At 35.7% G+C, this 13,158-nt stretch overlaps 1 protein-coding gene across 1 annotated transcript in view; it reads left to right on the forward strand.

Annotated features, from left to right (window-relative positions):
* Oseg2 (intraflagellar transport protein Oseg2) overlaps positions 1–13,158 on the forward strand; it is a 48,542-nt gene that overhangs the window by 11,423 nt on the left and 23,961 nt on the right. The window contains exons 8-13 of the mRNA XM_067112963.1: positions 663–814; positions 2,456–2,660; positions 4,049–4,164; positions 8,435–8,613; positions 10,310–10,453; positions 12,111–12,224. Of these exons, the coding sequence (XP_066969064.1) occupies positions 663–814; positions 2,456–2,660; positions 4,049–4,164; positions 8,435–8,613; positions 10,310–10,453; positions 12,111–12,224 (910 nt within the window). The remainder of the gene's footprint in view (positions 1–662; positions 815–2,455; positions 2,661–4,048; positions 4,165–8,434; positions 8,614–10,309; positions 10,454–12,110; positions 12,225–13,158) is intronic.

The raw sequence follows: 13,158 nt of genomic DNA on the forward strand, positions 1-13,158 counted from the left end.
CGTGGTACTAATTGCTTTGTCTCCCCCTATGGATGTTTAGATTTTCTTTGTCAAAAATTCATGACTACTGTACTTCTTTTGGTGCAAGTTTGCTTATATTATGTGATATGATTTGGTTCATTTTTTTTCTGCTTCTCCTTTTGTAGGTTTTGGTTTTAAAACCTTGCCTTACAGTCCTTTCCAAAACGTTTTGATTTAGCAAAGGCAGTCCCTGGCTTATGACGGTCTCGACCTACGCTGTTCCGATCTTATGACACCATTCAAAAATATTCATAAAAAACTTGGTTCTGACATAACACTGAAAACCCAGCATTACCGCAGTTCCAACATAAACCCAAAAACCTGATGTTATTGCAGTTCCAACATAAACCTGAAAACCCAACGTTACACGGCTGATTACTTATTGTTCCAACTTATGCAGAATTTTGACCTACAACAAGCTGTAGGAACGGATCTCCGTTAAAACTTAGGGACTGCCTGTAATCAAATAGCTTGTAATTAATGAGATTTTTATGTGATCTGGAATCAAAATGATGCACTTCATGTTATAAAAGCCATTTTCTTCGAAAGCAATACTGTATAATGGGAGCCAGCATTGTACTTAAAGTAGAATTTATTTTATTAATGTAATTACAGTATAACTCCTAGCTTATATTTTGCAGGCGATCTGTTTGGAAAAACAAGTGGGAAATGACTTACGTTGGTCCTTCACAAGTGCTTGTTAAACCTCTAGCCGGATCAGGTCCCTTTGGTAGTCGTGGTGTGATTCTTCGGTCTCAGTATGGCTTTGAGATCCATGATGTCCGTATCATGGGTAAGCAGCAATGTGTTTTGTTTATTTTTTTTTATCAAATGATATCATAAGGACTAACTCGTCATTTGAAAAATGTAGACAGAGATATTTATGATCATATAAAATTTCAGAGGACATTGCAGATGTATAAGTGTGATTCATAGGAAAAGTGGGTAAATATTCTAGAAATAACAAAATCTACAGGACCGTTATATTTAACATTTACTCTTTGAGGGTCAACAAACATCAAATTACTCATTTTAATGAGTGCTTTTCATCCTGTTGCCAAGTGCTTAGATTGTATTGGAATAATTCATCAAAGTGCTCATTCTATTGACTTAGTACTGCAGTCTTCTTTAGACATCTCTTTTTGTACAGTCTGTTTTTCTGTTAATCTTTTTTTCTGTATTTCCTTCCATCCAACACAACTTTTTCTCTCATGTACTTTACTTGTACATTTTCACTTCTTAAATTTTTGACAAAGGATGTTTTCAGGCAATAGTCCTAAGGCAGCTGTACCTAAAGGGGCCAAATGTAGCTCATAAGTAGTTTAACAAGACTCCTTAGTCACACTAGAATGTTACTGTGCTTCCCCAGAGGATTTGTTCTTTAATAAGGTGAAAGTTAGAGGAGTTTGAAATCAAATCCAGACAGTTAGGTGAGAAGGAACCAAAATCAACTCATGATAGGTAACAGGTACTAAGCAGTACAGTCCAGTCTGAATAGATGATACATAGAAATTTTTTTACCTGTGCTATCTGAAGTGGTTGATGTAAGACACACTGCAATTGTTATCCTGTGCAGGGACAGGGATGAGGTGAGAATGTTGAACATGATTGAAAGGAAAACGGGGAATACTTGTTGAGATTGAGTTTCAGTGTAGTATTTGCAGAGTAAAATGGTTTGAAAAGTGAAGACTATAGAGATGTGACATAGAAGTAGTAAAATGATAGCAGAGGTGGCAAGGTGGATCAGAGTACATTAAGGTGATTTGGTTACATGAAGAGAATGGAGGATGATAGGTTGATGAAATAATTTGATAAAAAGTGCTGTTGTGAAAGAGATCTAGACTGAGAAAGTGCTAGCCAAATGGGGTGGAAGGAGTGCTGGAACTTGAATGCCTTGATATTTTAAGAAGTGTGAGTGTGTGTGCCAGATATAAGTGGCACTGGGTATTTAAGGGTGCTGCTAATGAGGATTCTGCAAAAAATGTAGGAAACATCTGATTCTGTGAAGTTTTCTGCAATGAGGGTATGTCGTTGATTCATAAGTACTGTTAAAGGAAAACAGCAGTTATGCAGTTATTCTTGTCCTTATTTTTTATTTAGCCATCCTCTACTAGGGAAGGTACATGTAAATATTAGGTGAGTTTAAGAATAAGTCAATTAATAACTAAACATGCTCCCTCTATTGGTAATTCTATAAGCATACACAATTACTATGAGACCCAAAACAGTGGAGGTTTGTACATTTTAGGTGATTGTTTATTTACATTCATAAAATTGACAGTTTTCAGAAATTAATTTGAGTCTTTTTATTGTAGTAAATTGTTCAACAACTAATCAAGTTTAATGGAATTGGAATTTGTATTTATCAAGGTGTTGCCTTTAAGTCATATGTGACTCTGTACCTTTATTAATTACTAATGCATGTGTTTTTCAGGCAAAGACCGATATTTGGTTGCTCGAACAACTGAGACACTACTTTTGGGAGATTTGCATAAAAACTTGCTAAGCGAAGTCCACTGGGGAGCAGAACCAGGCACGGAGAAGTTCTACTTTGACAACGAAAATGTTTGCTTGATATTCAACGCTGGAGAACTGTCACTCGTTGAATATGGCAATAATGATATTTTGGGATCTGTCAGGTAAATGTACGAAGATGTTGTTTTAAATTCAATACCCAGTTGTTTTCTTTTTTTTTATAGTAGTAGATAATACATTTATAACAAAGATATCCACTAAATTAACCAGAAAGAAACAGTAGAGCTTTTTAATAGATGACTTCAAAATAGAATAAGTTTTGGAATGTTGTGTAGCCCACCCATTATATTGCCTCCCCATAGGGGTTAGTGCCATCAGCGCACCTCATACAGCGCACTGTAGGCACCACTTAAGGTTCTTTGCAGCGTGCCTTCGACCCCTAGATGCAACCCCTTTCATTCCTTTTGCTGTACCTCTTTTCATATTCTTTCTTCCGTCTTACTTTCCACCCTCTCCTAACAATTGATTCTTAGTGCAACTGCGAGGTTTTCCTCCTATTACACCTTTCAAACCTTTTACTGTCAATTTCCGTTTCAGCGCCGAATGACCTCATAGGTCCCAGTGCTTGCCCTTTGGCGTAAATTCTGTATTCAATTCAATCCACTGCATTTTCTTCATTTTACAAACCAGGTGGATGCCATGTTAGGATTCAGATGCCTAGTACATGTTTTTGTGTCCCACATGTCGACTGACAGAACTAAACTTTTATTCGCTCCACCGTTGCAAAGGTACCTTTCGGATTTTGTGTCTCTTTTCCTTATTGTTTTGGCAAGTTCGGCCACAAGGAGGAAGCTTCAGTGCATTATTACAAAGTGCTAAAACTGCCTCTGCCCTTGTTAATGTTTAAAGCCTTTCTATTTTTCAGAGGATAGGTTTGTTTTCATTTTACGAAAGTATGCCTGAAAGAGTTATATGATTTTTAAAAAGTAACTTTCATTCAAGGGATTAGGCTTTGAATTCACTAAATATAAATACATGTACAGTATGTTAAAAAGAAACCATATACTGTTTTGTTAGGCCATAGAGTCTAAGGAATACAGTGCACATGCCTGTATATTCCACAATACAAACAAGAAAAGAAAAGCTATGTACTGTATTTATTGAGGGTCAACTTAAAGTTCCATTACAACGTTGCAGTAAAATTTTTGAGGTCCCTCGTCGCCATATAAAAATTAGTGTATTTAATCTTCATATTTAGATTTCCATTTCACACCCTTGATAATTGGCAGTTAAAAATAGCAGTGTTTTGAATCGGGTGGCACAGTGTCGTCTGCATTTTTCATTAATTACCCATCTTTTCCGGAAGGTCACTGTTTTCATATCCTATAGTTATTTTTAATTTTCACTTCTCTACAACTGCTTTAATTAGTCTAGGTTTAACTTTTGACCCACATCTTTTGAGGAACACCTAATGAAAATGTCAGAAAATACCTTTATTCTACATGCACTAACAAAGGGAAGAGAAACTGTAAAATGCCTTTGTTCTTTCCAGAACGGAATTCATGAATCCTCACCTGATCAGCGTTCGACTCAACGAAAGACGCCAGAGGGGAATTGATGACAACAAGAAGATGGCATATTTACTTGACCTCAAAACTGTTTGCCTAGGTAACATGTTTGTTGTAGCTTGAGGTTGTTTGTACTGTACATACTGTACTGGATTTATTTCTTGGGCTGTTGTGTGGGTCTTTTCTGAATAATAATTTAATGAATAGGAACTACTAGATAGGTTAGGTCTATTATTATTATTATTATTATTATTATTATTATTATTATTATTATTATTATTATGATACTACAAGAAGTCCCCGGTTATTGGCGGGCTTGGTTATCAGCGATCTGGTTTTACGGTGCTTGTCTAGCAAAGAAAATCGGTGATTTTTGGCGCCGATATGTGCCGATTTCCGTTTATCGGTGTCGATGACCGGGTATTGGCACTGATACCCGGTTACCAGCACCAATAAGTGCTGAAGATCTCCAGTTTTCGGTTATCAGCGATTTTTGCTTATCGTCAGGCCGTCGGAACGGAACCCCTGCCGATAACTGGGGACTGCTAGTATTATTATTATTATTATTATTATTATTATTATTATTATTATTATTATTATTATTATTATTATTATTATTATTATTATTATTATTATTCAGAAGATGAAACCTATTCATACGGAACAAGCCCACAGAGGCTGTTGACTTGATATTCAAGCTTCCAAAGAATGTGATGTTCATTAGGAAGAAGCAAGAAGAGGTAAAGGGAAATACGGAAAGAAGGCGATAAAATGTTAACTGTCGTTGACTGGAACACGTTTTAGTGTCTTTTTATTGCTGTTAAGAAATTGCTAGATTTTGGTAACATAGATGATTTTCTTGAACATATCCTTACGTACTCAGGAAATTATATTTTTTAACGCATCCCTATTCAGGAAATTATGTACAGGGAATACACAGTAAACTCTCACAACATAAAATCACTGAAGATGACTCATAGCTTTCATATCTTGGCAGTTAAATCACATAGTTGAGTGTCAATGACTTCATTTTATGCAAATTATATACTTGTATTCATTATGAGCGAAGGGGCTAATGCTTGCTTGTATGTTAGGTTGTTATTTTCCTCTTTTATCTCTGTGTAACATACTAGCATAAGTTTTTATCATCAGTAAATCCAATTGGTGATGTCAGTTTTGTATTATCAGTTGGATTTTGTAGAGCATTCAGCATGGCTTACAGTGATATCTTTGTAGAATGATAGATTAAAAACTGTCCCCGTAAGACTTATATACATGTTGTAGTCCTCCATTGTTAAAGTTACTGAATATAATTTTCCACGGGTGTTAGGGAGTTTAGATTTGATCTGTTAGTTTGAGATTCAAACTGGATAGGAAAATAATAATTACTTTTTTATTTATCAAGGTATGTCTTGTATTTCTTGCATCACAGACCCATTGCCGTATGTTAGTATTATATGTATTGGACACTTCATGCATCTAGGCTTCACCAGCCATTAGGTGGGAGACTGGGGAACTGTTTGTATATCTTCCGTTCTGTAAACCTGTGATAAAATGGTCTCCAGCTTAAATTTTGTTTTTTGAAACCCATACTCATAATTAGCCATGTTCCCTGTGAAATGGACCCAGTCACACCAACTTGAAGAGTTGAGAGAAGAAAAGTCCCACTGCACATTCTCAGCTCTCAGACCGCTGTCTGGCGACCAATGCCTCCCATTCTTCTGCATGACATCAGTGGTTTTAGATGTATGTTGTGCTTCCAAGGACCTTTGCCAATGTCTTTCCAGTTATTGTGCTGTTTTATCCTTTTCTCTCTTACATGTTTTTTCATTTTCACATATTCTGAAGTAGTTCAGGTGTACATTTTAGCCCTCTTCAGTCTGCTTCGTATCACCGACTTTTTCATTCATAGTGCTCACTTTTTCCATTTGGTATTCTGAAGTTCTTTTCTTTTTTAATTAATTTTGTCTCCTTGCTAGGTGGTCTCTTTTGCTTAACTTCTGTGTGAATTTTCTGTTTTTATGTATAAACAGTGGAGTTTGTTTGTTTCTGCTATACTGACATTGATGTTGCCTTCTGCTCTATTTCCATTTGGGATTTCACTTTGATACTGCACAGACTCACTAGACTGCCTTATGAGTCCTTGAGAAACACCTTATTGGATATGATTCTCAGAACTGTTCCTTTGTTGCTCTTGCCACCTCTATGTCAGTTCACTCTGTTCCCGTTTGGCAGATGTCCCTCATTCCAGCTGTTGTTCTTCCCTTTGAAGATTGTGGCCAAAACTCAGTCTTTTAATAAATTTGGCTTGTTGATGGACTTTTTCACTATTCCTGCCTTGCCTTTCTCCTCTGCTGAAGAAAGCCTTCTTGGCCCAGTGGAGGCCATCAGCATGTAAACGGATGGATTCTTTCTGGTCTTCTTCTCAACTGCTCCTTCACGCGAATGGTCAGAATCTTTTTTCAGAGAATTCTGTTTTGTATTGGCTTCTGTAGGTTATTTCAAGAGCTGGTGTAAATGTTGAAATATGTTGGATCCATGCTCATGTAGGGATTGAAGGAAATGAAGATGCAAATCAAAACACCAAGAGCTGAAAATACTGTAGCCAGATCAGTTTTAGTCATTTGTTTAACTGATTGCAGCTTTAATTAATACATCACAGAATATTGCATTTAATAACAACAAATTAAACGAGATTAAAGCTATTGTTTGACTGTGGCATTCTTCATACCAGTAACAGGGTCATATTGAAATAATCTGATCTCATCCTCGAATTGATTACACTCACTTAATTCCCAGGTAGTGGATGAATGCCATACATGACCTCAATCCATTGAGGCAGAGAATACTGACTACTGTTAACAGTTAAATGTTATATAAAATATATATAAAATATACAGTATGTGAATGTCCAAACTTGAACCAACAGCAAATGTCAGGTGTTGGTAACAAATAAATTAAGGAAATTTCATCTTAATCTTCAGCAGTTTCAGTTTATCCGGTAGTAAAGTTTTTAAATAATTACAGTATACCAAAAATCAGTAGTTTTTACTCAGTGATTTGGTTAATCTGTGTAATACAGGCAGTCCCCCGTTATTGGGGGCTCAGTTATTGGGGCTTGTCTAGCAACGAAACTTGGCAATTTTTGGCGCTGATATGCGCCGATTTCCGCTTATCAGCGCTGATAATCAGGTATTGGCGCTGGTACATACGTAACAGAGGCACCGATAACTGAAAATCACCGATTTTCACTTATCGTCGTGCCGTCACATACCTAACAGAGGCTCCAATAACCAAAAATTGGCAATTTTCGCAGTAACAATAAAGATAATTATTCTCATTAGAGGAGGAATTACCAGTTTTAGAACAATCACATGTGTATAACAGTGATTAAAATGAATGCAACCTATTTCAAGTTGTTGTCCTTCCTTAACTGGAGTACTGTTCTCCGGTGTGGATGTCTGCTTTTGCCAGAGATTTACCGCTTTTAGATAGAGTGGTTTGGTTCGTGGTGTATGTTTCTGTTCCCTAACACTAGCAGTCATAACTTGAACCAGGATGGATGGTCTCTTGTTTGTCGATTTTTCAGAGAACTTTCGCCATCACAATTGATCCCTGATCTTCTGTCCCTGCTGAGAGTAACCTGATATGCTAGAAAGCAGCCCCAATATATAGTAAGTGTGCCACACTGTCGAGCATCTCAGTTCCAGAGGTCTTTTATTCCTCGCACTATTGGACTTTGGAAGAGTCTCCTAAGGGATGTGCAATTAGAACCTCAGAGTTCAAGTGAAGAGGCAGTGCATTGCTACCCTAAAACAATTTATCTTGTATTTTGATAATTTATTCATGCTTTATCCGTTTATCAAATAATTTATTAATTATTTCATTTTCTAATAACTGAGCTCTTCTTTTTGTATTTCCTATTATCTTGTGTAACTTCTTTCAAATAAACACCATATTCTTTGGAAGCTTGAATTTCAAGTCAGTAGCCCCCTTGGGCTTGTTCCATATGTGTACTAATAGGGGTTCATCTTCTGAATAATAATAATAATAATAATAATAATAATAATAATAATAATAATAATAATAATAATAATAATAATAATAATAATAATATTTGTAAAGGTTTGGTTTTCATTATTTTAAGCTCAGAAATTTAATGGAATAGATTTATTTATATATTATTGAAACATAATTGGGCTTTATATTGCAGTTAAGCTTTCATTATTCCAGCCCAAAGAGAATTAAGCGTCACTATGTAACAAGTTGTTTTGAATGTTTTCAGTGTTGTTGGATCTGAGTTTGCTGTAAAAATGGTGAAAACAGTGAAACTTATTCTTACTATTTTTTAATTTCTTCTTTTTTTATAGTTGATTTGATATTTGGAGTGACTTTGGGCCAAATAACGCACGACTCTCGAATTGACTGGCTTGAGTTGAATGAAACAAGCTCCCATCTTTTGTTCAGAGATAAACGACAGCGACTGACTTTAGTTAATGTTAGTATTCTTCAGAAGACAACAGTACTGAATTATTGTACATTCGTTCAGGTAAGCAAACCAGTTTTGATTCTTTTAACTTGTCACTTAGCTCTAGAAATATAGTACTGTATATCTTTATCATATATGTTAGCTATAAGCGTAGTACATGTACTTGTGATTAAATCTGACGTCATTACTACATAGTGAATTTTAGTGTTCAAATTGTTACGTCTTTAGGAAATCCATTTTTACACTGATGAAGTATCCTTGAAGAGAAGTCACTTTCAGAGGCTAGTTTCATACTAAAAATAGCATCATACATCTGTAGACAGCAGTTTACCAGTACAGCATGCTAAAATTTTGCAAATATTTACTTTCCCAGATCAGATTTAATTCAACAAAAATAGTGACTTTTTTTGCAAATTAGTTATACAAAGAAAACAAGACATAAATTACTTCATAGCAAACCATTGCCTGTAATTAGCCCACATTTGTGGGGCTCACAAATCCTATACATTGATTAACAACTCAGAAGAATTAGTAAAAGGAATTAGAAGGTAATGCACAAAGTAAATTTAAGAAGCGTAGAGATCGACAATGTGAGTATCTGTACAACGCATATCACTCAGCATGACTCATGTTCATAATAAAATGGTTTTTTTATCATTGTTAAATCAGGGGAAGTTTTTTTTTATTGCACAAATCATTTTCATAATTGAAATGTTTACATCAGCCTTTTGTTTGATGGAGTTAGATGTAAAATATATCTCTGCTTTGTTCTGTCTTGTGCACTTTCTACCTGAATTCTCCTTTTTGGTGAAATCAAGGTTTTCATGCTGTTCTTCATCATTCGGCCTTCAAATTACTACTTTTCTGATCAAGTCTTCCTCTTATTGTATCTCATCACATGTTCAAGGAATCTCAGTCTGTTAGATCTCTTTATTTTCTGCTGGGCTGCATCTCTATGCAACATCTACACTGGTCATATGATTTTTCAATTGTGTTGTCACCATAAATCATAGCATTGTGTCGTAAGATGGGAAAATTATGACCAGCAACAAAATTACTAAATGTGCCGTGTTCAAATTTTCCCATTGATTCCTCTGTATTTTCAGTCTTCATTAGTCAATCAATCAATCAGTCATTTCTTACGGCACCCGCAGGGATGCATAGGGCCTTGATGAACTCATGCCACCACATTCTGTCCTGGGCTAACTCCTAAAGATCTCCCCAACACTCGTCTCCTGCTTCCTGCCTCATTGTCCTTAACCACGTCTCCTTTGGCTTACTTCTACCTCTTCTACCAAGGGGAACCCACCCTGGTGTATCTCTTACTATTCCCTGTCTTCTATACACATGGTCTAGCCACTTCCAGCGTCAGAATCTAACATACTCATCGACCGGTTGCAACCCCGTTACTTCACTAATTCTGTTATTTGATATCCTATCCCTCCCGTTAATTCCTAATATTCTTCTGAGCACCTTATATTCAAATGGTAAGAATTCTTCATTAGTATGAAGAGAATATGTCTGGTTAGTTAAACTAAAAACTTTCTAGACTGAAAAATGTTGATTGTTGATTTATGAATTATTGAGAGGGGGGACTTGTTCCAGCTGTCTGAGATCTTTTTTTGTAAAGTTTAAACATGACCAATTATTTTTAGATTTTTAAAATAGCTGGTATTATTGGTTTTTGTAAAATCAGTCTTAGATGATAATGTTATATAATTGATTTTAATTGATATTTTCCATTTTGGTGGTTTAGTGGGTTCCAGGAAGCGATGTTGTGGTTGCCCAAAGTCGTGAACAGATGTGCGTATGGTATAACATTGACACCCCTGAGAGAGTCACAATATTCCAGATTAAAGGAGAGGTTGTTGATGTAGAAAGAGCAGATGGAAGAACTGAGGTAAGTAATTGGTTTATTTTTTCTATGCTATATCTGTGTTTTTGGTGAGTCAGTTAACCTTTGAGGGTATCGTATCTTGGATACAGTCATCTCTTGCATGAAGTCAGTGAGCCTCATTGGGAGAAACAACTTTACATTCAAAGTACTAGGAATACTGTAGTTGAAGTTAAATTTCAAAACTGGAGGTATTACTCCTGTATGTAGTTACATGAATACTATGTGCATGCACAATTGAAACTTGAGAATATATGCAGTAATGTTGCTATGAATCTTACCTAACATTGATATAGCAATAAATTTCAAGGTGCCTGCTCCCTCGGCATGAGAAAAAAAAAGAAGAGGGATGATATCTGGTTTATTAGTAGCCTATTTCGTCGTCCCCTTTACCTTCCCTATATTAGGAAAGGAGAGAGCAACTCTATTTTCTATGCTCAGTTAATTTTCTGCCCATTGGGATTTGGGAAGCTGGATGGGGACTATGAATGCTAGGTATTTACAGAAATAACTTAATTTTAATATGATCATTTGTATTATATCTATGAATCTTACCAAACATTATAACTGACTGCCCTGTTGACAAGCATCAAGGGATTAGAGCAGCACTCAGCAAAGCCTAGTAAACTCAACCCATAAAAATCATGATTGGTTTTAAAAGTAAAGTATTGAGTGATTCTTGCCTGTTGTAGGTAACCATGCTGGCAGTATCTGCCTCAAGTCAGGGATTGACTGCATGGATGAAGGACCTTGTAGGGTACGCCATATTTAGAGGTATCATTTAAGAGGACTTACTTTAAAGTAAAGCAAAGATCTTGTGCCAAAGATTGTTTCGCACACTGTCAGGAAAGAGACCGCTAGAATCTGTTTTCTATTCCAAGGCTTGCTTCAGTTACGGGCTGCTCAAGGAGCGAGAGCGTGTGCCAGCACAAGACTGGCTTAATCTAAAACAACGACGACAGTAGTCGGGAAAGACTGAATTAAACTTGAAATACCTGTTTAATGGCAGGTACTCTCTCATACACTGCAGGTGGACCTTCATACTCCCCATAACTCAGTATCAGGTTTTTAAAACAAAAGAGGATTAAAACATTTCCTTCCTGCCATTCAAGCTATGACCTTGCAATATTGTAAAGTTAATGATTCATAGAAATACAGTATCTCGTAACTGGTTTGGTATGACATGAATTACGTAATTATGTCAAAGGATATTTGCCTCGCAGAAGTCTGTATGTTTTATTTTCACATTTAGTATTGTATTTGATTAACCTGATATGCAATAAAGAAAGTACCAGGATTATAACACCGTTATGATAAATTAGATAATTTGATTGATATTGTAGATTGAATGAATGCAAGTTCACCATCCACTAATGTATGTTTTTCTGTAAATTATTATTAGTGTAATTTTTATTGTGGTCTTCTAAAAGTTTTGTGACTTTGTCAAACAGGATATTTTGGTCCTATACTAATTAGATTTTCTTGTAAGGTAGAAAATAAGTGTGGAAAATGCTTAGAAGCTGTAGGACAGGTCTCGGCAGCACTGCAATATATTTATAATTGTGTATTTTCATTACTTTTTGTATGTACTTCCAATTTTCGTTTAGAGAAAACATGTGTCTTTAAAGGGGTCCGGCTAATGAGAAATTGCGATTTTTTTCAGGTAGTTGTTCAAGATGGAGTCCAGGAGCTCTCTTATGCACTTGACGAAGGACTTATAGAATTTGGGACAGCCATTGACGATGGGGATTACATTAGGGCAATGAGTTACCTTGAGGTTAGTGGTTTCAGTTTGAATTTGGTATTCGTTATTCTTTGCTCTGTGATGGTGTTCACTGTTGTTTAAAAATCCCCAGATATTTCTGTTTTCATCTCTCGTTATTTTGGTAGACTACCTTTATGCTTTCATCTTTCATTCATTTTCATAACATAATTTGTATTACACTTGTGCAAAATATTGGCATTAGTGTACTTTTCTTGAATTCAAAAGACTGAGGGAATTTAAACAATCAGTTTTCACCCTACGTGGTTGTTAGTTTGCTAGTTATGTATATAAGTACAGTACTTCTGTTTCTAACTTATTCAAAGAGTAGAATGCTAAGTGCTTTATGCTACAGACCAATAATATAAAAAGATAATTTTTATATTATTGGTGTTAATTTTTATATTATCGGTAATCTTTCCATATTGGTATAAGTAATAGCTAACTGGTATATGATAGGCATGTTACTTTTTCTCTCGTATTGTAGAATTAGGTTGCCCTTTAGGTGTACGTTTTGTTGTTTCACTTTTCTAGCTTATTATTTTCTTCACATCAATACCACTTTCCACTATTTGAGATGTTGCTGCTGTTGCAGTAACATCTTATTTGTTGCAGTAACATGTTATTTGTGGTATTGGCAATTTTGATCGAGTTGGTTCCTTCCGTATCATCTTAAGAATGTACAGTATTTCCAGCACTTCTCACTTTGTTTGTGCATGCATTACATCTTGCGCATGTAATATGCCAGGTAATTAGCTGTCGACTGTATTGCTTGAATTTTCAGGCATTTTGATACCTTTTAATACTATACATCCATTCTTAACTCCAATTTTACTTGTGCTGAACTGTCAGTTCCTGCTGTTTCACTTGTTTAACTGCTTCAGACTCTAGTCCTGATTAAAATTGAAGAATATTAAAGTTCCTAACACTGTTCACCCTGCTCTGCCTT

The sequence above is a fragment of the Macrobrachium rosenbergii genome, chromosome 12 (assembly GCF_040412425.1).
Source record: "Macrobrachium rosenbergii isolate ZJJX-2024 chromosome 12, ASM4041242v1, whole genome shotgun sequence".
NCBI classification, from domain to species: domain Eukaryota; kingdom Metazoa; phylum Arthropoda; class Malacostraca; order Decapoda; family Palaemonidae; genus Macrobrachium; species Macrobrachium rosenbergii.